General features: G+C 43.2%; 2 protein-coding genes across 3 annotated transcripts; one reads left to right on the top strand and one right to left on the bottom strand.

Moving 5' to 3' along the window:
• The first annotated feature begins 323 nt into the window (after positions 1 to 323).
• LOC105696988 (probable signal peptidase complex subunit 2) lies at positions 324 to 1,599 on the top strand. The gene is made up of 3 exons (XM_012419902.2): positions 324 to 468; positions 915 to 1,219; positions 1,328 to 1,599. The coding sequence occupies exons 1-3, from the start codon at positions 448 to 450 to the stop codon at positions 1,569 to 1,571; spliced, it is 570 nt and encodes a 189-aa protein (XP_012275325.1). The 5' UTR covers positions 324 to 447; the 3' UTR covers positions 1,572 to 1,599.
• A 133-nt stretch (positions 1,600 to 1,732) lies between these two features.
• LOC105696987 (putative leucine-rich repeat-containing protein DDB_G0290503) lies at positions 1,733 to 5,958 on the bottom strand. Of its 2 annotated transcripts, none has more exons than XM_012419900.2 (12): positions 5,632 to 5,958; positions 5,444 to 5,524; positions 5,026 to 5,364; positions 4,652 to 4,869; positions 4,093 to 4,564; positions 3,740 to 4,037; positions 3,376 to 3,637; positions 3,083 to 3,298; positions 2,756 to 2,914; positions 2,583 to 2,698; positions 2,378 to 2,510; positions 1,733 to 2,254 (listed from the first exon to the last, which is right to left on the bottom strand). In XM_012419900.2, the coding sequence occupies exons 1-12, from the start codon at positions 5,663 to 5,665 to the stop codon at positions 1,994 to 1,996; spliced, it is 2,589 nt and encodes an 862-aa protein (XP_012275323.1). In that variant the 5' UTR covers positions 5,666 to 5,958; the 3' UTR covers positions 1,733 to 1,993. The 2 variants fall into 2 exon arrangements, with proteins under 2 accessions (XP_012275323.1, XP_012275324.1); XM_012419901.2 differs by having other exon boundaries at positions 2,756 to 2,899.
• Between the last annotated feature and the right edge of the window lie 18,015 nt (positions 5,959 to 23,973).

Genomic DNA, 23,973 nt, shown 5'->3' with positions numbered 1-23,973 from the left:
TCTAATAGAAAGAGAAGAACAGAGAAAAAATTTTCTAACCAATAGGAAGAGACTCCAGGAGGCGCAGTCGAAAACGTTGGAAAACGTTCAAAAACGATCGATAACGCTCGAAAACGCTTGAAAGCGCTCGAAGAACGCTCGAAAAAAGCTCGATAACGATCGAAAACACTTGAATATCACTCGATAACACTTGAAAACGCTCCACCGGAGGTCGCATAGGACGCGGTCGCTCGATCCTTCCCGTGAATCTCTGATTTAATAATTTCGACGGATGGCCGTTAGGTGGCAGGGGATTTGCAGCAGCGAAATTAGGGATATGGGTATTCCCTGCTGCACTTTTATTTTATCTATGTTTATAACTGGTACGCGTGGACAAAAGGCTGTTTGTCGTTACGTCTTTATTTGAAAGTGGAGGGTAGTTGGAAATTGTTGCAAATTGTGCAAGAGATGTCGTCGAAGGATCCGAAGGTATAGAAATTTCTTGATATCTGTATGATGATTAAATTTTGTTATATTTAAAATCGGCCCTCCATATGAGTGGTTCTTTCTAAGCCTTTCACACTTATCTCCCATAACGGTATTAACTTGGCAAATTTTAGAAAAGGTAATGTGTTCTATCTCGTCCATTTTGATTAATGGATTTCTTTGACCATACGGGTTTTGTTAAAGTGAGGTATTTGTGACGGACCTTAAACTTGTAAGAATTGACATTGAACTGGTCCACTTGCTATTCGTGTACTGTTTTGTTAAAATTCGATTATTTTATTATCCTACTTCAGTTTATATGTTTGTGTTCATTCTAACCACGTGAAGTAATCGGCGCAAATGGTTAGCTCGGTCGAGTTTAAGATAAAAATTGATTTCACGTTCTTATTAATTTGTAGCGATATCAATTTACTACTATATTTCCACAGGTCATTAAGGTTAATAAGTGGGACGGTGCAGCAGTGAAAAATGCTATAGATGATTCTGTGAAAGACGTTCTGATTCAAAAATATAACAATACGGAAGTATTCGCATTACTTGATGGTAGATTAGCATTGTGCGCCGTAGCGGTGGCAGTGGCTGGGTTTGCCTTGCTATGGGATTATGTTTATCCATTCCCGACATCGAGACCAGTTTTAATTGGCTGTGTTTCAACATATTTTATAGTCATGGGACTTCTAACCCTTTATACGTCATATAAGGAAAAAGGGATATTTGTTGTGGCTATTCAAAAGTAAGTCTGCATGTTATATGTTTGTGATCGTATTATTTCAAATTATTCAATATATTATTTCTTTACATAGATGTGTTTTGAAATAAAAAATTATTCACATACTTTCAGGGATCCTGCTGGATTTAGTCCAAACCTCATCTGGGAGGCAAGCTCGTACCTAAAGAAATATGATGACCGATATAATCTAGTATTATCTGTTAGAACTGAAAATTCTGGAAGTATAAGTGAAACCTCTACTTACCAATCAGTTGCTAACTTTATCGACGAAGATGGTGTGGTTATACAGGAATTAGTGGAAGCTGTTGTGACAAACATGTATAATAGCTTAACTAGTAATCGTAAAGATAAATAGCATTAATAAATTCATACATGTATTGCAAGTTCTTGAGAATCACAATAATGTTGTGGTCAGTAAACTTTCGAACACCTTTAAGAACTAATGTTTGATAGATTTTAAAGTATTTATTCTATAAAGCAAATTTTATTACTTGAATGTATCAGGTCAACGTAGAAATTGTGGTGAAAAGGTCAATTTTGGTAACTAGAGGTTTAGTCGTCATACTGTGAGTAGTAGGGGAATATTTTGAGGTTAAAAAGTATGAAAAGAATTTTTGCAAATTCGGGCCTTTAGTTAACATAGAACATTTCAAAAATCATTTCCATATTCATTACTTTATTAGAGAAAGTATATGGTACTTATTCGGGTAGTATTTTGGAAGATCGATAGCATATACATTGCATGTTCGTATTGGCTGATTGATGAGGATTGTTAAATTAAGTTGAAAGCGTTAGTTGCTTTTGAAACATCTGTATTTGCCTCAGAAGAGCAGTCAAGCGAGTGGCTGTCGAAAGTTCTCGAGAAGATTGACTGGTTGTGTTCCCCTTGTGTGCTGGGTAAGCTCTTTTATAATTTGATCTTCGTGTGATCGGTGAGTGACATTGACATGCAGGGGGACCTGTTGCACTATTCGTTGCAATATATACGAAACTGTTTCTCTGGTGTAGCGTTTCGATTTGCTGTTTTAGGGCCATGACCTAATAAAATGCGAACACATTTTATGCCCTATGATGCATGACTTACGAGTACTAACCAATTATTACATTATGACTTAGTTCATACTGAAAGTACAAAATGGATCATTATATGTTTAAAATTACCTCTTTGTATAAACTGACAAATGCGTTAATTTCTTCCTCCTTGGCAATCAGCTGTTTTTCTAGATCTGCTAATTCTTTTGCTAAGGTTCTGTTATTAGATCTTTCGACTTGCTCTTGAAGATTCTCGTATCTCCTTTAATTAGAAAAATTCAATGAGAACATAATTTATGTCGATTTCTCGTGAATATTATTGTTTCTGTTTTACGTGTTCATCTCTTCGAACTGATTATAGAGGTTTATTAGTACGGCTTGAATTTCTTTGGTATTTTGCAATCCATTTTGATTCTTGATGTTTCGTCCATTGCTAGTATTTAATTCCTCCTGTAATAACGAATTATTAAATTCCTCATTTCCTTTGTCAGAATTGGATCACCTTACTTGTCGTTGATTCGGCGAGCCATTTGGAGTCTTAGTAGAGTAACTTCCGATGCTTTTCCATGAAGTAAATTGCATAGGTCGCAAGTAACTTACCGTTTCTCGTGTAGTATTAGTGTATCCATTGCTTTGTTCCTTACTCTTCAACTGAGGCAAAGTTTCCTATTATTAAGAGTTGATAATTTCATCGAGAAGAGCACATTACCTCATTGTCTGTTTCATTTTCGATTGGAATTTAAAACGCGGATAATGAGAAAAATATGTATAATTTGATTAGGAAAGAGTTAAAAAAATGTTAAAATCGTGTGTATTTAACTTTAAAATAATTACTTTTATAGGTATCTCTAATATTTGTGCATTAGGATTATTCGTTGTTTTTAAAGCGTTCGAGTCGCCTAGTTCGATTGGCATCATTACTGAATTATTACATCGGTTCATCTGATCGAGTAGCATGCTCATCGGTTTCATTCCTTTGCTAACTTTTCGTATAAGTAGCGGAGTGATTCCACTAACCAAAGGTTGTCTAGTTTTCATAATGCTAAGGACCTGCATACATGTGGGAGGATTTGAAACGTTTTCGATTACATTACATTTTCAGATGTCAATTGAGCTTACGTCAATACCTGTTGGATATTAAGTCCTAGATTGTGGCTGGGGGAAATGGAAGTACCCACTACAAAGGGAATATTTCTGAAGTTGAAACCGCCAAAGTATGGCCGATTTACGCGTTTTAATTTCGACGCCACAGTTGGGAGTTCGTAGTTCCTTGCTGCGGCAGGATCGTAATGCATTGGACCATTTTGGATGGACGAACTTTGAGGATTTTCTAAATCATTCCGCAGAGTCGTTTGATCTAACAAAGGGCACTCTACCAAAGCTGTTTGCCTGGGGACATGAAATTAATTGCAACGGTAGTTTAAATTATATTGTGGAGCCATGAAAAGTGTAAAGTGTAAAAAGTGTGATGAACGACTGAAATTAATTTACCCAGTCACTGTGTCTGGTTTTTGCTGGCAGTGATTCTTAGGACTCGGTTGGAGTTTAGATTGTTTTTTATAATTAATACGAGATTCCTCAATAGGCTCAATAGGCAGAGGGTCATTTTTTGGTAAAGTGTCACCGTGACGTGGATCGATCTTGGAGTGTTTGCTAGAGACCAATGACATGCTTGTACTTTTTACTGCTTGATTATGATAAATTTCAACAACTTCGCTCCAATTCAGATGGGTTCTCGGTAATGCTGGTTGTCTTTGAGAAGATTGTAAGGAGGATATCGTGCTGGGGCCTGAAACGTGATATCGTTTTATGAAATTAGTGTACTTGGTATAATTCGGCCATACCTCTTTGTTTGCGTTTTATGGGCTCTCGTTTGATCGTGGTGTTGGTGTCCCTTGTGGCTATTGTACTTTTCGAGTTAGCACTCCTTAATTTGCCTCTTTTTCTCCTTATTTTCGATGCCATGGACGCGGTATCGTCTATTTTGCCGAAGGAAGACTTTTTACTTATCGTCGCGCAATTCGTAGCTCTGTGTCTTTTTTCTGCCTTTAGTATTTTTTTGCGTTTGGTTTCTTGAGTTCCCCTTGAATTTTCCGCACTTCCAGATATTTTTAGGACGAGCTGTTGTCTCCTTCCTTCTTTTCTCGAGGATGCACACTCGGATGTATGGCCTTTCTTTCCTTCAGAAGCTAGCTGAATTACGTTATTCTCCACGTTTGCTATTTCGTTTTCCAATCCTCTCGAGTACTCTGTTAAATATTGTTGATAAGGGAGCCTCGAACCTGCCATATCATTGTCAACCAGTTCTCTACAAATCTGTGACAGAATCATGGTTACAAACAAGTCGTATCACAAAATTATTTTAGAAAAGGAAAAAAGAAACTAGTTCTAATTCAACGTTACATCATTTTTATCAGTCGTGGTTATTGGTTTGGGTGATAAAACTACAGTGCGATGAGTTGTATCGATGAAATCCAAAGTTTCCTTCCAAGTGTTCGACAAGAAACATTGATCGCTGGGGCTCTTCTCTAATTCTTCTTTATTGTCATCGTTAGTATGATCATCGATAACTAATGGAATTCCTTCCCCTGTCGGACTTTCGAAATGTACCTTCATCTGTTCTGTAAAATTGTGGAGTAAGTTGATAAATGATAAATTTAATAAATAACATTCAATCATTCGTAACTTATCATGCAAAACGTGTACGAACTTAGGAGTTATATGAGATCGATTGTTTCATTGATTTACCACGATATGCATACAATGTGTTATCGTACCCTCGCTCTCTTTCAGAATCAATTTTGCTTTATTGATTTCTTCTAGAAATTCATGGCCCTTTGTATGAACCGGACACGTGAGTCTCTCTGATTCTTTAACCGTACTGGCAGGACTCCTTTGAAAATACATTTGCGATACATAACTCTCATGTATGTCTTCTTTCACATCCTTCGCTTGTTCGTCCTCATAAAAAGTTTCCTGAAGTATAGAATAGTCTAGGATCTCTCGTGGGTTTATAGCTGCTGGTTGGGTCCCTTCGTAAAGCATCTTCATGTAATCTAATTGTGACTTGAGAGAACCACATCTCGTCTCCGCTGTCATTAGTTGGTGCTCCAGCTCTGATATCACACATATTTATAATACAATATTTAACAGTGTTATCAAAAGATCAATGAAATGGTGTAATTATTTAAGTACCTGTTAATTTTACATCTGCGCAATTGTCACTTGCTGGCACATCTCTTGAGGAAGTAGGAGATCTGTACTCACTGTAATCTCCTGTAATTTGCAAAGTGTGAGTGCGTGTTATTTGAAATTAGGCATTCGGTGGTACCTCTCTATCGTTACTTAATGGTAAGTATGGCAATACAAATTTATTTCCATACCCGAAAGCCGCATTTCGGTGCTAACGATCTCCATAACTTTGTCAAATATTTCCACTTAGTCAAACGCATTCATGTCTAGGTGGTCGCGTGCACCTCTAATTTTCAAAAGTAATTGAAGAGCTCGGTCGCCGAAATAAGGGTCGATCGATCAAGATGGTATTAGAGAAATTTTCCCGGGAAAAAATACGCGTACAAAACCTCGGTGAACTAAACTGTTAACAGGTTACCGTACCAGAACTGACGGTATGCTTCGTTTTTTTTTTTTTCTTACATAGCGTTCTTTGTTCAACGGGAGCATGCAACTTCAAGGGAAACATACGGTGTGATGTGTACGTAGTTTGTCTAATTTCAAGTTGCCACAACTCTTCACACTTACAACATTCAACGTCTGATTTAGATTAAGTAACATCCTACTTTCGCAGGTGTTATAAGTGCAAGACTAGAATCGATTCAAAGGAATTTGAAATTCCCGCCTGAAAGCTGCGGCAGTATCGCTGTAGTATCTCGCTTAGTTAAGAGATGGCGCTGCATTCGCCGTTGCTTGGCAGTGCGATCTCGTTTCCTGCCGTGAGAATGGTCCAGAAGTTAATCAAAAGGAGGCGGGGGCGTAGATAACGTTGGCGAAAACGAAGGAGTTGCTCTCTTTGGTAAATAATGCGTCAGAAGACGCGATTCGCTGGTAAATGAGAGTTAAGTCTGCTGGTAGCGTAATACTAAGAAGCGCTTTGGTATTTCAATCAAAGATGGCGCCTCATCCTTCGTCCCGCTCCTAAAACGGCGCGTCGAGTTTCCAGAAACATCCGCAGCATTCACGGCGCTCGTGTCGCAAGAAGTTCCACAGTGGTGTTCCCTTTCCTCGTCTCCTCGGCATGTAATTAACGACCTTACGTTACAATTAAAAGAATGCAATTGGTAATTTATTCCCAGCCAATATCGTATAACATTTAATAAGTCCATAAAGTCGCACCGCTAATGAAATAAAAACGTTCCTTTTTTAGGGGCCTCTCACAGACAGAGAGATAACTCATAAAGTTAAATGATACTCATTAAAGTATCATTTGTGACCACGTAATCGTATTCTAAGAGGAACTTTTGCATCCAGTATGTACACGTCGTTAGGGTGGGAATGACCTTATCGAAGTAGACGTCGAAGACTGTCGAATTTAACGTAAGTGTATTGGAATATTCCTCGAGGGTAAGAATTTCTCCTTTACTCAGGGAAAAGAAAGAAGAAGCTATATCGAACAAAAGGGATGTTTCTTCGGTTCGGTGAAATTTTCTTCCCGGTCTACATAAGCTGGGAATAAACCGAGGTACATTTCTTCCGACGTGGCGGAGGAATGAGCAATAAATATGATGTCAAGAGGGAAGAGAAGCCAGCTTTGTCGCTCCTCTTCCGCAAGAGCAGCTCTTACCCCAGCAGCGACATGTAGGGGCTCGCTTTGAGAGGCACCCTCGCTGATATAAAACCATCGCCAACATCCATAACTGGATGACTCGGAAATCGGACCGATATCCACACGTATATATGTTAAACATCGAATGACCCACTGGAAGGTCCGACCGTTTCCGCCACCGCGAGGACGTTCTCTAGAGATGCCACGGAAAGGCAGGGATTATCAGCCCTCGACTGCGAGCCTGGAGCCATTGTTAACTCCCTTTGTTGCCGACAATGTCGGCATGTTAATTCCGCGGGTAAATCGCCATTTCGATGTCAGTTTAGACCGCAAATTTGGGAAAGATAGTCCTCGAGTTGTCGGTCCTTTCCGTCTTTTTCTCTTGGGTGCGGTTTCACCGCGTGGAAACGGCCGGCATTGTTTTCGAAGCAGCGTACCCTATGTTTTGAATGGGCGACCGACGAAACGGCGCGTTTACGCTAACCGGGCCCTGCGGATGGTACCGGGTCGCGGCAACGCGAGGGCAACCGGCCGGCAACCTGGGGCAACCCGGGCCAACCCGGCCAGAATTGCGCGCGTATGCCTTCCGGTGTATTAACCGTAGGTGCGCGTACTCCACCCTCTCTCGCGTCCTGTGGGAAGAGCCGCCTGTTGTGCCCATCCATCCGGAGTTGCAAAAATACCGGAATTTCGGCGGTGCGGCCGCGCGAAATTAACGCGCTCTAAGGAAAACACCGATTTTCGGTGGAGCTCCTCCCAATCGTTCTAGCTCACTCCAGGGGAGGATCGTAGCTCGGTAACGTGGACGAAGGTTTTGCGAAAACCAGTTCAATTCTACTTGACTCGTCAAAATTAACAGTAGCTTGGTAACGTCAACGAAGGTTTTACGAAAACCAGTTCAATTCTACTTGACTCGTCAAAATTAATTTGAATGAGGAGGACAGTAGCTTGGTAACGTCAACGAAGGTTTTACGAAAACCAGTTCAATTCGACTTGACTCGTCAAAATTGAATTGGAAGTACCCGTACTCTGTATAAGTTACCGCAAAAGCATCGAGGCACACTTGGATATTTTGTATGATTTTAAAATCTAGCTTCTTAACACGAGAACGACCGGCAGATTTTTGTTTTTTTTTGTATAGGATGAGCCATTTGAAACAAGTCATTTTGACCCGTCTTGGTAGTTCTAGTATTAAGGTGATATGAAAGGGTCATTCTATATATTAGGCCTACCGGAAAGTTCTGTCCGTTAGTGCTGAAACTTGCACCGAGGAAAATGAGGTACTTGAAATGAAATAAATGTGCCTGTTTAAAAATCGTATAGTTGACTCAAGTGAAATCTTCAGGAAAAAAATGTTCGAGGTCAAACAAAGGATTTAGAAATATAGTCACGAAGCTCGTAGATTTGTTCAAGCAGTGGATTTATGAAGTAGCAAATTATATTGTAATGCCCCCTAACCCCTGATTATGAAAACACGACGGGGGCTTTTCGTCATCGGGCTCTGTAATTAAAATCACCGCGATAACGGCATTATTTTCTCCTGTAAGATGTGCGAGAGTCGCGAGACATGGCGATTGTTAAAAGTCGGGATAGGATTTTTTTTTTAATGAATCTGGGACAGATACGGCATCAATATTTGACTTTTCGTCGGCCTAGAAGTCCCGCCGCGAAGGCGATAGGGTTTTAAGTTGAGGAAAACGGACTTAAATCCGCGATAGTCCCATGCTGGGGCGATAAAGCTCCGCTTTATTAAAGATTCGTGTTAGGTAATGCTAATAGACCTACGTATGCTAATGGTACACGGTGTAAATAGTGTAAAAGACGCATTATAGGTGCTCGCATGTGGCCCGGGCTTACTTATCGTTCGCGGTACGCAAAGTCTGACGTAAGACGAGTTGCGGCGCTTGGCCGGCCTGAATTGCACCCTCGCATTACAGGTGCACCGCGATACGCGCGAGAGCTGATAAAAGAACATACGGCTGTATTACTTACAACCTGGCCGAGGGTTTCGCAACTCCTTCCCCCTGAGTTGGCCGTTTTCGCAACCTACTTACTCGTTACTTGGGAGTACATACGTAGGCCAGGTCAGGGTGGTCAAAGCCCTTAAGAAGCGTATTAGAATCTAATTAAAACCGATTGTGCCCTTAAACGAAGTATCGTTTTCACAACCTACTTACTCGTTACTTGGGAGTACATACGTAGGCCAGGTCAGGGTTGTCAAAGCCCTTAAGAAGCGAATAAATGAGAGATGAATAAGCGAAACGTATGAGAGACGCGTGAGACGTTGAACGTTCAGCCAAACCGTGAAATGGCCCCATGTATGACCGAAATTTTTGTTATTTATGGCACGTGCTATTGGAATTTAAATCGTAAGGCAAGGGTTTAAGGAACTTGGCATACCCAAGTGCGCCTGAAGCATGCTGCAGGAAATGCACCGCAGCGCGCGGGGTAGCATGCACTACGGCGCGTGGAGTCGCGGGCACTGCAGCGCGCGGAGTCTCATTCACTGCAGGCGCAGTTGGCAAGTGCATACCGCATCAAAATGGAATAAAATCCAGAAAAGTAAATTTCTAAAAAAAGTTCTTTTTCTCAAAAAAAAAAAAAAGCCGGAAACTTCGAGTTTAACATTGGCGCAGGTCGCTCGGCGTAAAATCGCCGGCCGTTCACCTCATCGATTCATCTCGTCGGTGATTCCTCGGGCCGAGTTCTCAAGAGATCGGCACTCCTCTCATCGGCGCGTGGCTAAACTACTTGGAGCGACAAATAAATATGCTAATGAGGTTTAGGGAACTTGAGATCCCGCGAACGGCACGCATCTTCGGCTTTAGAGAGGCGGCCGCGGGAACAAAGTTCCCCTAACTTTTCCCCGAGCGAGGCGCGAGTTCGGGGGTCCTGGAGGAGCGCGGAGAGACGGATGGCGAGAAGAAAAAAAAGAGAGAAAAAGAATAAAAGGAGGGAGAAGGGCGAGCAGGACCCGAAGAGCGGAGAGGCTGGAAATTCTCTTAAATGATATAAAATTCAGAGGGAGTTGATAAAGCCGCCTGGCGAGCTCGAACTTTTCACTCGGTGCCTTCCATTTCTTATTATAATGAATGCATATCGGCTTAGCGCCGCGACTGGGAGTCCTGGAGGCTTCGGGGGAACCCTTTCCAGGACCGCCTGCTTTTCGGGATTTAGGGAAAGAAGCTTCGTGCTTTCTTTCCTTCTCGGACTTCCTCGGATTTAGGCGTTCGAGAACTCGAAGACTCCGAAAGGTGCGGATTGATCGAGGGGTCACTTTCGAAATTAGGGATTTTAAGGTGATCTGAAAGGGTCGTCCTATATATATATATGAAATTTTGTTTTTAAAAAATTGTTTTCACTGATTTCCATAAGTGAATAGCCCCTCGTCGCTAATAGAAATCTCTGGAAATTATTAGAAATCTTCGGAAAATTGGCAGGATTTTAAGGCTGAACGTTACTTGTTATCGAATCGCATTGTTAATCATATGAAATCAAAGGGAGTCGGTTTTGAAAAAATGAAATCGTTTTCACCGATATCCTCGATATTGGCCGGTTTCTATCCGATCCTGCGAATGTTGGGGGAGATAGGAATGAGAGGAAGAAAAAAAAAAGGAAACAGGTCGGTGCGTAAAGACAGGGGAAGTATGTTAATACGATGGCGGGATTTTTAATATCGCCCTCGGAACTCCTGGAGGCACTCTGCGGATCGTCTTCGCAAGACGCGGCAATCCCTCGGGATGAAATCGGGGCTGTTCCAACCCTCAGGGAGCACGAAGGGACGGATGTCAAAGCCAGATTGCGCGTGTCATGCCACATGCTGCCAACTGCGGTTTGATTCGACGCGAACAGACCACGCGACACCGTCTTATGGCAGAGCCACCCCGGGTTACAGGGTCAGGACCTGGCGTCGATTATTGACTTTCCCGGAAGTGGCTCTCCCACGTGGTAATCGTAATCCCGAAGGAATTAGAAAAAGAGACGAGGTAGATAGGGAAAAAAAGGAAAATTCAGGAAAAGAACTAAGAGTAGCCGGAAAAATCGGGGGGGGGATTTATGCGGCCTAAACGTGTTGCTTCTTCTGCCGTTCGAGGGGGGAGGAAAAATCCGAGGATGTTTATGCATAAGACAAGGTTAAGCTAATTTATCGAACGAAAAGTTTTCGCGGTCTCGCGTGCTCTCACCCGAAAGCCGATACATCACCGGGCCGCTTTATTAATGGCGGGGAAATTAAAAGGCCGAAAGACAAATGGCCCCGGCCCCGTTAAATCATCGGGAAAAACTTAGTAATTTAATAAGCAATTTCATGTAAATTCCGCCAACTCGGGGAGGAGCCTCCGGGGGCTCAATTTTGGGGTGTTTGCACTCGACACTCGGCATCCGAACCTCTCCTGGCTCCCCGGTCCTCTTTTTCCTACCCTCTTTTTTTTTTCGTTGTTTTTTTTCTTCTTTTTTTTTTCGGCCGCCCCCTTTCATTTCGCCGTTGTCTCTTTTTCCCGGCCAATGAGAGCCCGGGGGTGGATTAGATTTTGTATCGAGTGGCTTTCATGTTGACTTTGAACGCCCGACAAAAACTCACTATCCGTAAAAGCTCGGCTGATCGACGCCCTCCCTTCCCTTTTTTTTTCTTCTTTTTTTTTTGGGGGGGGGGGGGTTTGGCCGGAGCTTTTACAAACGCTCCGCCAGACACCGGGGCTTCGCTCTTTCACCAGGTTCGTGCAAGGAAATACTTTCGGAAATGCAGGGGAGTTTATCTCTCGTTTCGGATTTAAAAAGGAGGGGGAGCTATCCTTCATTTTCTCGATATATCGTTAATGACGTTAAGGTGATATGAAAGTGTCATGTATACGTACAGAAAAGTTAAAATGTTTATAAAACCTTTTTTGCCATGTTGGGTGTACCGAATCATTTGGAACTTCATCACGAGATTATGCAGGCTCCAAGGGAGAACGCGATGCTCGTGAAATTTCATTTTTCAAGAAAAAAGAAATTTGTATTTATCTCGGACAGGAACCAAGAGAAGACTTTTTTTTCCCAAAAGAAAATTTAATTTCACCGTGCATCCAGTTTGGGGAGAAGCTTTATAAATATCCTCACGTTTTGATATATTAGGGCCAGCCATAAGAAATCAATTTCCTTTTGACGTCTAAAACACCTCTTTAAAAATGATTCATTACTTATGGATCTTATTGTACTTTTATTTTATATTGTACATTTATACTTTTGCATCCAGTATGTACATGTGTACATATCGTCGGACGGGGGAATGAATTTTTACAGAAGCTCCGCAAGGAAATATTTCCGGAAATGTGGGTGAGTTTATTATTCATTTCGTATTAGAAAGGGAGAGAAATGGCTCTCGAGCGACTCGAGTTATCCGGTGGATTCGTCTTACTTTTTTATATATATATATGTATATCCTTCCGACTCATTTCTCGATTTAACCACCCGCTGAGACATCACTCGCGGCTTCCGAATGCACCCTTCGAATTATGGCCCGTGGTCAACGATGTCACTTCGGATGTGACAGTGTCATCCGACTGTAATCCGGTCCGAGGGGAGATCTTTTTTCCTTTGCAAGAGAGAGCACCCCCCCATTCGAGGCGAATCTCGTTTACTCGACGCCTCCGGTACGAGTAATGAGATGCATTCTCATAGGGCGCGACTTGGTACGTGATGCAATTGGCGATGACGATACGATGTCGCGTCTTTTTGACAGGCATGAAGACGCGGATTGGGGCGACGTTTCCCATTTTCCCGAGGATATCTAGAGATCAAACGGCGGTACCTCCCGTTCGGAACGTTGCGCCCTCGTTGCAATTAAAGGGTCTTGATGCGACATGCATCCTAATCGGTCTTAAGGCGATGGGAAAGTGGCGTCCGAGAGGCCTCGTTTATCTAATTTACCTGGACCTGGGTGTGGCGAATCGTTTAGAAATTTCCAACGTGAATATGGAAGGTATGAGGAAGGTCCTGGAACGCGTATCATTTCATTTTTTGTCATTAAAATTGTTTAAATGTTGAAAGGAATTGATAAAAAATTGAAGCGAACGCCTCTTTTACATCGCCTTAATGGTGTAACTTCGAATGACCAAGCGGTGGTTAATATTGCCGACACGTGGAATAATTGACACACGTGGAGTACACGCGGAATAAGGGAAAAATTGGAATTATATCTAGTGGTTTCATCGCCAATCATTACGTCGATTTTCAACAAGGCGAAATATCATGCTCTCGACACGCGCGTGTCCTATAAGGGAGGTCCTGGAACTCATGTAATTTCATTTTTTCATAAAACATGGAATAAGGGAAAAATTGGTATTACAACCAGGCGGTTTCATTGCCAAACGTGGCGTCGATTTTCAACATGGCGACATGCCATGCTCGACACGCGCACGTCCTATAAGGGAGATCCTGGAACTCATGAAATTTCATTTCTTTCATAAAACATGGAATAAGGGAAAAATTGGTATTACAACCAGGCGGTTTCATTGCCAATCATGGCGTCGATTTTCAACATGGCGACATGCCATGCTCGACACGCGCGCGTCCTATAAGGGAGGTCCTGGAACTCATGTAATTTCATTTCATAAAACATGGAATAAGGGAAAAATTGGTATTACAACCAGGCGGTTTCATTGCCAAACGTGGCGTCGATTTTCAACATGGCGAAATGCCATGCTCGACACGCGCGGGAGTAATGGAAACGCGGGGATCCGAAGATCTACCAGGAATCGGGCCTCCGATTTCAGGGGCTTATAAGGCGAGATCCTTCTTGGATAAAGGAGGGATATTTTGTATTCCTGGACCTCTCGGTGACGGGAGATAGAATATATTGATGTAATGCTGGGGGGGGGGGATGAGTAAGAAAAGTGGGAGGGCGTAGGTTGCCACGAAGAGCCGAAGTGTCCGTTGATCCTTAGTTGATGCCTCGTTTTATCCCCCTGGATCGTCGATCGATCCATCAAGGATCCAGCATCCCGGAGGCGTCGATGCGACGAGATGAATCCTCGGAGGTGTACATATATACGCGTGTATATACACGCGTCATCAGCGATGAGTCTCGTTACATCCCCGGAATATCTTAAGGACCTCCATCCACGGGGTCTCCTTCCTCCAGGACGAGTTTGAAAGAGCAGAGTCCTGATAGAGAGCCTATAACAGAGAAACAAGCAATTCGTCATAAACGCCGTTTTACCTTGGACAGATTTATTGCAATATACGAACACCTTGTAAACGCTTTTACGTGGTGTAAAGAGAGGGCGATTAACACCGAGTTTCATATCAGCGGTTCTGGTGTAATCACGTTTTGCGAAATAAAGAGCTTGTAAACAGTTTCACCATGGTCATCGCATGTAAACGTCTTCTCGGCGCTGCCAAAAGAGGAATGAAGACTAATGCGAGGACCCGGCTGTCTTTTACAATGACATTTAAGGGGATGTGAAAGTGGCACCCGAAAGCTCAATCGTTCATAAAACTTTTCTCCGAACTGGGCGTCTCAAATCGTTTAATAGTTTAAGACGTGAATATGGAGACCCTAAGGTAGGTCCTGAAACTCGCGAAATGTCATTTTTTATAAACTATTTTTAAAATACCGATAAAGAAATTTGAAAAGAATTGAAATTTCATGAGTTTCAGGACCTCCCTTATAGTCTACCTATTCACGTTGTAAAGTTTCAAACTATTCGGTAAACCGAATTGGGAGATAAGTTTAATAAATAAAACCTCTTCGACGCCATTTTCACATTACCTTAAACTGCATTTAAACCGAAGCTGGATAATCTCCGATGATCCTAAACGCGCGTTTTGACCATTTTCAGAGAAGAAAGGGGGGTTATCTCGGTCTCTATATCGGCCCCTCTGAGAGCCTTGTAGAAAGGGAATTAAATTAGGTGCTAGGATGCCAAGATGGCCGAACGCTTTCCAGATCGGGAGCACCATGGCCAGAATACTCGTATCGAGTAAGTAACGAGTACGGCCTCCGGATTAAGTGTCGGTGGAAACTCAAGGCCCTAACCTGCCAGTCTCACGAGTCCATAAACGCGAGATGTTCCCTCAGGCTCTTAGAGGACCCTGACCGAGTCCTTCATCCCCCGCAACGGTCTTAAACTCTTCCTCCTAGAGGTCCTGGATATCCGTCCAGGGATGTAATTCCTCGGATGTAACGAGAATGTCAGGATCCAAACACCACAGGATTCCTCGTAAGCTCTGCTGCCATACCCCATAAGCCTTAAGGCTGGGCAAAAGTCCCCCCAGAGAAGTTGGCAGAGGAACAATAGGACCTCCTTAAAGAAAGGAGGAAAGGAAGAATTGGAGAAATAAATGAGCTCTTATTTCCCGATAAAGCGATAATTCGTGAAACTCGGTACTGGGAACGAGGGGGTTGCGAAAAAGAGCCGCGTTCGGCTACGGAGCAACTCTTAGGGGCACCTAGCTATTGATAACATTATCATAAAAGCGGCGTTAACCGCGCGTTCGTATGCTTCGTGCGCTTCGAACGCTCTCTCTCTCTCTCTCCGTATCCGGGAAAGGGCAGGGCGAGGAAACTGCTCTATAAATGCGTTTACTTTGAGTTATAAAAGCGCCGTGCTTCAGCTGGCACCGTTAACGTATAACTCCGCGCAAGCGCGGTTATGCGCCGTTATATAACCTGGCATAGACGGCGAAGCACCGCTTTAACGTGAAAGCCCTCTTTGAGGGAGCCGTTTATTGGTTGCTAAACATCGATATATTGCTCCATCCAGGGGGATGGAGCGTCGCCGGGGGAGGTGTCTACGGTTCTGAGCTTTTAAAAGCGCCGCGACGCCCCGGGGAAAATATCCCTCGGCGTCCCGTCGAGGAAAGAACTCGAAAGGATCACTCCTCGAATCGCTATCGCCGGAAGTATTCACTTTTCATCCCCGAATTTCCACCCCGAAGGGGATGAAATTTTCAGGTTAGTCCGCGGAATCGTTCATTTCCGGTACTTCGGGGGATTAGGAAGGTGGAGGTATTTATGAGGATTGAAATGGAGGTCGGAGTTTGTCTCAGGAATTCGCCCCCCATGGGGTTATATGATAGAAGACAGAAGGATATGAGTACCCTCTTTTGGGAAAATATCCCTCGGCGTCCCGTCGAGGAAAGAACTCGAAAGGATCATTCCTCGAATCGCTATCGCCGGAAGTATTCACTTTTCATCCCCGAATTTCCACCCCGAAGGGGATGAAATTTTCAGGTTAGTCCGCGGAATCGTTAATTTCCGGTACTTCGGGGGATTAGGAAGGTGGAGGTATTTATGAGGATTGAAATGGAGGTCGGAGTTTGTCTCAGGAATTCGCCCCCCATGGGGTTATATGGGAGAGGACGAGGTGGAGGGTCGCGGAGGTGATAGAAGACAGAAGGATATAAGTACCCTCTTTATATACCCGGCTTGCAACGTCACTCGCAGTCCGGCCATATTTTTCGCTCGAGTGCGGAGAGGAAGTTACGGCGGGCCTGAAGGAAAGAAGACTCTACTCTTTTTCCCGGAGAGTTTTCTTAAAGCTCTCTCTCTCTCTCCTAGAACTTGTTCCGCTTCCTGGAAGCGACATCCGGATTTCCAACCTTGGGGCGGTTAATCCTCCCCAGGGTCCTCCTCCGAGAGCGGTCGTCCTCGGGGCGATCCCGTGAGCATAGCCACGGTTTTATTACACCAAGAGTCAGAGAATTTCCCATGGTAATTGCATCGATAACGAAGAAAAGCCCTTCGATGGCAGTTTCACCCACAAGAACAGAATATTTTTTAACCAATCCACCTGGAAAAGCTTTCTCATAACGAGAAATGAAAAATGTAATTTTTTCAATAAAAAAGAAAAAAATCAAGGGGGGAGCCACCCCTAAATATGATTACGTTTATGCAAAAAACTGTCAAATTGAAGTCTAAAAATCTGAAAAGAATATATGTTGTGTATGAACACGAAGGAAATACGACGTGTCTTTGAATTTTTTCGAAAAAAAAATATTTTGGCCGTAGCAACTACCTCTGAACGCTTACCCCTTAATTTGTTTTTTTTTTTTTAATTGAAGAAACTATATTTTTCATTTCTCGTTATGAGAAAGCTTTTCCAGGTGGATTGGTTAAAAAATATTATGTTCTTGCCAAATCGCCCCTTGACATGCCTTACTTTGGATGGTGATTTCACCCCCTTAAACTGCTTAATGGCAGATAAAAAAAAATACGTGTCCCTTAGTTTTTAGTCTACTATAACATATTATAAAAGAAATGAAATCGGAGAGGTCGAGCTGGGATACCTTCCTTGTTAGACGCTGCTTGGAAGTCGGGGAGCCGAGGACCCCTAGAAGGAAACGGGTGGACGGAGTCGGGAAAAACGGCAAGCTTCGGGGAATTGCGAGGCGTCGTCGTTATTGGGAGAGTCGGGAGAGCCGGGAAGAGCAGGGAAGAGCCGGGAGGGACGCTCTTCGTATAGGGATGGCCTCGGAGGGGCAACTCGCGGAAGGGACAGAGTGGGCAGTGGCGTCCTGGGGTGATATATGTAACGTCGTGTCCACCCCGTAGGGCCGCGAGGTTTCCGCCAGAGCCGAGAAAACCCTGAGACCAGGTCGCCATTGGCGGACTATCCGCCCCGGCGCGGCCAATCCGCAGCGGCCCTGATAACGGCGCGTCTACGCCCCCGCAAGACGCCGTCCTTTCCCGCCCCCTTCGTCCTATATTCCTAGATACTGCATCCCGGCGACGTCTCCTATTGGCGCGTCCACTTTGCGAGGAAAGTGCACTCGCGATTGCCTCGCGAATTTAAATATATATATATACATACACACTATTGTAACACCGTCGGTGTCAGAAAAAAAAAAAAAAAAAATTGCACCAAATACATACCGCTGGAAAAGGTAGATTTTGTAAAGTGGTATATCCATATATTGTGGCGATTGATCGCGGAAAAAAACAATGAAGTCAGTTACTTTTTTGCCGAATACGTGTGGTGGGTATTATATGTAAAATTAAATTTTACAAAGGTACACTCATAAAGGAATAATTGAGCGCATGGCAGAAATGAATCTTGATAGACTTATATAGTATGTTATATTTGAAAGAAAATATAGTATACGTGTTAAATCCCTTTTCGAATTTTCTAAGACAACCGTGCCATTGTTTTTTTCTTACAACAATTTACGGGGAAACGGGGCGATGTGTATCGGACACGCACTTATTGTTACCGCGAAATTAACCCCTTCGGTCTCTGATTTCAATTGAAATGCCCCATGAGAAGCGCCTCCGATTTCTCGCGGTTTAATTCCCTCCCACATTCGCGCTACCTCTGATCATTGTTCTTATCAAAGTGGGGAGATTAGACCTCTGTAACGACGCGAGTCAATTACTGGAGACTGGAGTTTCACTGTTACCAGAAAACAATTAGTTCGACCAGGAGGGTATACGTACAGATGATTACCTGTGCTCCTGTACTGAGAAAGGAATATCATATTGTTACCCCAATTATACATACTTGCAACAAACAATTACTTTGTTGAGAAGAGAAATTTGTTGGTACAACTTTTTTATTTTTTTTTAATTTTCTTTACTCGAGTTGAGTATCTTTCTCGACGCATTTCGCAGGATTTCGTTGTAGGGAAATTTCTTTGCAACTATGTTCCTTCTTTTTTTTCTCTCTAAGGGTAAAAAACTGATAGCCGGGGAAATTTTGTAGATTTAATCGCAGGATCTATGCGATACTTCTTTTCTTCCTTTATGGGGACTGCAAAACTCGACCGGGCGATAAAAAGAGACGCGTCCTGGTAGCAACGTGCCAAGAGGAGAATCCAAGGTGTAGATCCTTCCGATCCTTGGAGCTGCTGGATCGCCTGAGAGGCAATCGAATAAAGTAGTCCGGATTCCTTATTCCCAGCACCCTCGATCTCAAAGTCTAATACGCAGGACTGGTGCGTACGAGCGTACAGGAGGAGAGAGAGAGCAGCTTCTCGTAATTTACGAGCGAGCCAGGATCGTGATCCGCCAGGACTTTTTCCATGGCGGCACGACCGCTGGAAAACCTCCGACAGGAAGTGACGTAGCTGCTCTCGAATCCGCGCCGACTGTTCCGCTTGATATCTCGATTCCTGGGAGCGATTCGCGATATATCGATGGGGCAGCGAAACATCCACCGTGAAATCTTGGCAGAAGGGATTTTTAGAAAAATCGATACGTACTTTCAGAATTTTGGAATTTGGAAAGAAGGCGACACGAAAATGGCATCCGAGAGGTCAGTTCATGAGACTTCTCCAAACCGGATGTATCTGAATCGTTAAAAACCTTAAAACGTGAATTTGAAGGCTACAAGAGAGATTCTGACTCTCGTGGATTTTCATTGTTTGTAAGGAAAAAAAAATTTGAAAATTTCGGTACATAAATTTCATAATTAATCGGTACATTCAGGAGAAGAGTTTCATGGACGATTCATGAGACTTCTCCAAGCCGGATGTATCTGAATCGTTAAAAACCTTAAAACGTGAATTTGAAGGCTACAAGAGAGATTCTGACTCTCGTGGATTTTCATTGTTTGTAAGGAAAAAAAAATTTGAAAATTTCGGTACATAAATTTCATAATTAATCGGTACATTCAGGAGAAGAGTTTCATGGACGATTCATGAGACTTCTCCAAACCGGAAGTATCTGAATCGTGAAAAACATTACAACGTGAATTCGTAGGCTACAAGGTATATTCTGACCCTCGTGGATTTTCATTGTTTGTAAGAAAAAAAAAGAAAAAAAATTTGAAAATATCCGTACATAAATTTCGTAAGAAATCGGTACATCCAGGAGAAGAGTATCATGTACGATTGACTCTTTGTACGGCATTTTTATGTCTCCTTAAAATGATGTCCAGGTCGGGGAGGCAGGAAATAACCGATAGTCGGGGCTGCGTGTAATTAGCGGTTCCCGAAGGTGTAACGCGTACCGAGAAAGCAAGACGTCGGGCAAGTCGCAGAGGGGCTCTTGAAACGGGGTTATGCCGTGTTCCGCAAGTGGCATAATGGAGCAGCGCTCGGTTGACAAGATAAAGGGCGATGATAAGGGTCTCTCGACGACGCCAAGGGTGCGTGACTCGGCCGGCCGCTGCGTGAGGCGTGTAATAACCGTAGCGCGGTTCTGGCACGCACCCTGTGAGAGAAAATGCCGTAGCGCCTTTACCAGAAGAAGGTGGACTCCAAAGCACGAGAGGTTGCCTCGGTACCTCTCTACCCTTCGATTAAATTCCACTTTTACTCCGCCCACCCTGAGAAAAGCGATTAGTCAACCGAAAGAAATATATACCGTTGACACATATGTCTGAATTATGTATAATTACAAGAAACAATTATTCCGTTGCGAGGAAGTGACGGATACATTTAAAATCATTTTATAGTCTCAATGTATATNCCGCCATTCCGCTTTTGCATCCGCGTGTTTTGCTCTTCAGGGTGTCCATATCAGTTCCCATCCCTGTCAGTCGATCCAGATTCGGGTTTTCTCTCTCGAATGTCACCACCAACCCTGAGAAAAGCGATTAGTCAACCGAAAGAAATATATACCGTTGACACATATGTCTGAATTATGTATAATTACAAGAAACAATTATTCCGTTGTGAGGAAGTGACGGATAGATTTAAAATCATTTTATAGTCTCAATGTATATTTTTTTTTAATCAACGTATTTTTTTTTCTTTTATTTTCTCATTGCACGCGATTTTCCGCCCACCCTGAGAAAAGCGATTAGTCAACCGAAAGAAATATATACCGTTGACACATATGTCTGAATTATGTACAATTACAAGAAACAATTATTCCGTTGTGAGGAAGTGACGGATAGATTTAAAATCATTTTATAGTCTCAATGTATATATTTTTTTAATCAACGTATTTTTTTTTTTCTTTTATTTTCTCATTGCACGCGACGTTCATATTTTGCTGGTCCGGTAAATCCTAATAACTCGTCACCTGAGGTGCACCGAGACAGGAAGTGTCGTTGAATCATGGAAATATTTTGTTAATTCAGAGAATAATTTCACTCAAATTGGAATTAATTGGACGCAACATTTTCTCGGATATTATAACAGTTTGAGCTTGTTAGAGGGAAATCTTTGAATTCATCCAGTGTCGGTCATTCATTGTTAATTCTTTCAATTAACATTATATTTCTTTGGTACCGTTCGGAGAAATATTTCTTTCGTTTCATGAACTCTTTTGGCAATCTTTTACTAATGGGGGAAACGCGAATCGCAATTAGAAATCCATATATGCCTGTTATTGAAACTAGGTACGCGGCGATTGGAAGTACGACCGGAAGTAGTCGAAGGAGGATGGAGAAGGGTGTCGGATGCATAACGGGGGGTTAAGTGGGTTTCGACCCTTATGGCATGAGTTGTGAAATTCAAGTACAGCCGACTCATAAGACTAATAGGCAATTTCGAGTTTATTGGATGATCGCCGGGGTATCCAGGTGCTCGTTACGAATTACGATCTTCCTCTTATTGGCCGAATGGACGTGCGGAGGCCGGAAGCTAAAAGGGTATTTAGCCCTTCCAACCTTCACTTAACTCGGAAAACTTGAAAAAGCCTCGATGGCAAGTTGGGTTATAGGAGGAAATCCCGGAAATTCGATCAGGCTGTCGCGAGGTCGCCATGGGCGTCCTCCGAATCCGACGGGAATTTTACGGTACCTCGGGCAGATTACAGGCTCAATTAGCATGGGATTACATAATTAATGTCTCCATTAGTGCGACGAGGTGTAACGTCTGTCCATTCGTCCGCCGAGGCGGGAATTGCCGTGCTACCACCGGAATTATAATCGGTCAGGATCTCGTCATCACCATCACAATCGGAGACGCTCGTCATCCGCGACATGCGGCCGGTTCTCTCCTCGCGAAGAGAAACGCTTCATTTCCTATGCGTTTGTCCATGCGGATTCCGCGTTCCGACAGACCGCGCGATACCGCCCGCGGCTCTTTCCATCCATCCATCGTTGATGGGATCGACCGGCGATCGGTAATCGGGGTGATTGCCGATAATTTAAGGGGATGCGAAAGTGCCATTGGAGGGGTTAATCAGACTTCCCTCCAAATTGGGGGTGCCGAATTGTTTAAAACTTGACATTAAATACCAAGGCTATAAGGAAGGCTCCGACGCCCGTGGATTTTTCTAAGCAATTTTTAAAATGTCCTATGGACATTAAAAAAAAAAATTGGAATTTCACGGCCGGTGGAGCTTAAATATGAAATTAGGAAAAAGGTTGCTTATATTCCCGCGGCATTATTCTGAAATTCTGAGCTAAGGGAAACGTGGATTAAGGTGAAGTGAAACACGTCGAGGAACTTGATCGACGTCGATAAAGAAGATTTTTCTAAATGCCTACGTTGCCGACGTTGGTTTTTGTATTGACAGCTGGGTCGAATTATATTCGGTATTGTACCAAATGGCATACTCCAATTGTCGTTTTTGTACAATAAATATCAAGGAATCGAAGTGAAACTAAAAAGTGTTGTATTCGAATCGGCCGATTTGAAGGGGGTTTCGCTTCACCTTAAGGAATATCAGGAATGACTGCACAGAGTTACGAAGCCACTCGTTAATTCGATGGTTAATTACTCGAGGATAATTGCGCTCGGAGTATGATCGAGGTCTCGAGGTGTCGATGTTTTAATACACCGACGTTGCGTATTCGCTTGACTGATTTTAATCGCTCCTTACGTAACTAGAGGTTAATCATACCGCTCACCTTGCGCTAAGGGGGTAAGGGTGAAATTAAATTGAACATTTATTAACCGATAAATGGATCAACACGTCGATCGGGGATCCTCTCAAGGAGAGGCGGCGGAAGGAAAAAAAAGAATATCTTGCATAAGTCGCCGACTGGTTAGATCGTTTCGTCCAATTAAGAGGGAATTAATGATCGGTTGACATCTCCGGTTACAATTTCAATTAGCGGCCATGCAAAAATGCCCGGGAGCTGAGAAGCTGGAAACGACGGGTTTCCAATGATTTACGATTTGCGGAAAAAAAAAAAGAAGAAGTTTATCGAGACTCCGGAGAGAAATCAGAAAATGATGGACGGGAGGAACTGAAACTTTTAGATTTCATAAATTAAACTTCTAATTACGTACCCCTGGCAATCTGTCCTTGCGAAACATGACCTGCGACACGTACCTCGGAACTACTAATTACCCTAATGTTATAAATATTGCCAGGTAAAATTCCGAATTTTTTATTCGATCACAGCTTTCGACGTCTTCGATTTTGCACGCCGGTCGATCGCCGTGTTACGATATCGGTGATATCGGCCTTTCTCAATGAAATCCCGGTGAACGTTAATCGCCTTTTAATCGAGGACCCTCCACCGCCATTAGCATCCGATTGACTTGGCGAGAGCAATAAATTCCTTTCCGCATAATTAACCCTCTTTGGAAGGTACGAGCAGTGTTCCGCCGCCATTCCGCTTTTGCATCCGCGTGTTTTGCTCTTCAGGGTGTCCATATCAGTTCCCATCCCTGTCAGTCGATCCAGATTCGGGTTTTCTCTCTCGAATGNATATATATATACATCGTTTGCGAAAAAAGCGCCAAAAGTGGGGAATCATCGTACCACCGGGTGAGTTCTAGAGGTTGCACCTTGTAGAGTCGTTTGTCAGGGGCGATTGATAGAATCGCAACCCCCGCGGCGACATTAGGGTAGCACCATAGACCATAGACCATATACCATAGACCATGGACCTAGGGGTGCCCCATACGAAGCAGGGCCTAAATAGGGGACGGCAACTCCCAGTTCCCTTTTCGCCACATCTAGGGACGATTTAGAGGCCACGTCCGTTTAGGCGGCCGAATTTCTATCAATTTATTGTAACCTTATAGTTACCTCTCCAGGATCCATAAATTTGGGTGAAATTCACGCGCCGGAAAATGTACAAAAAAAAAAAGAGAGAAAAATTGGAACAAATTTCAC

Source organism: Orussus abietinus, unplaced genomic scaffold, assembly GCF_000612105.2.
Source record: "Orussus abietinus isolate OABI.00-Male unplaced genomic scaffold, Oabi_2.0 scaffold94, whole genome shotgun sequence".
Classification (NCBI taxonomy): Eukaryota; Metazoa; Arthropoda; class Insecta; order Hymenoptera; family Orussidae; genus Orussus; species Orussus abietinus.
This window is presented reverse-complemented; position numbering and strand designations above follow the sequence as displayed.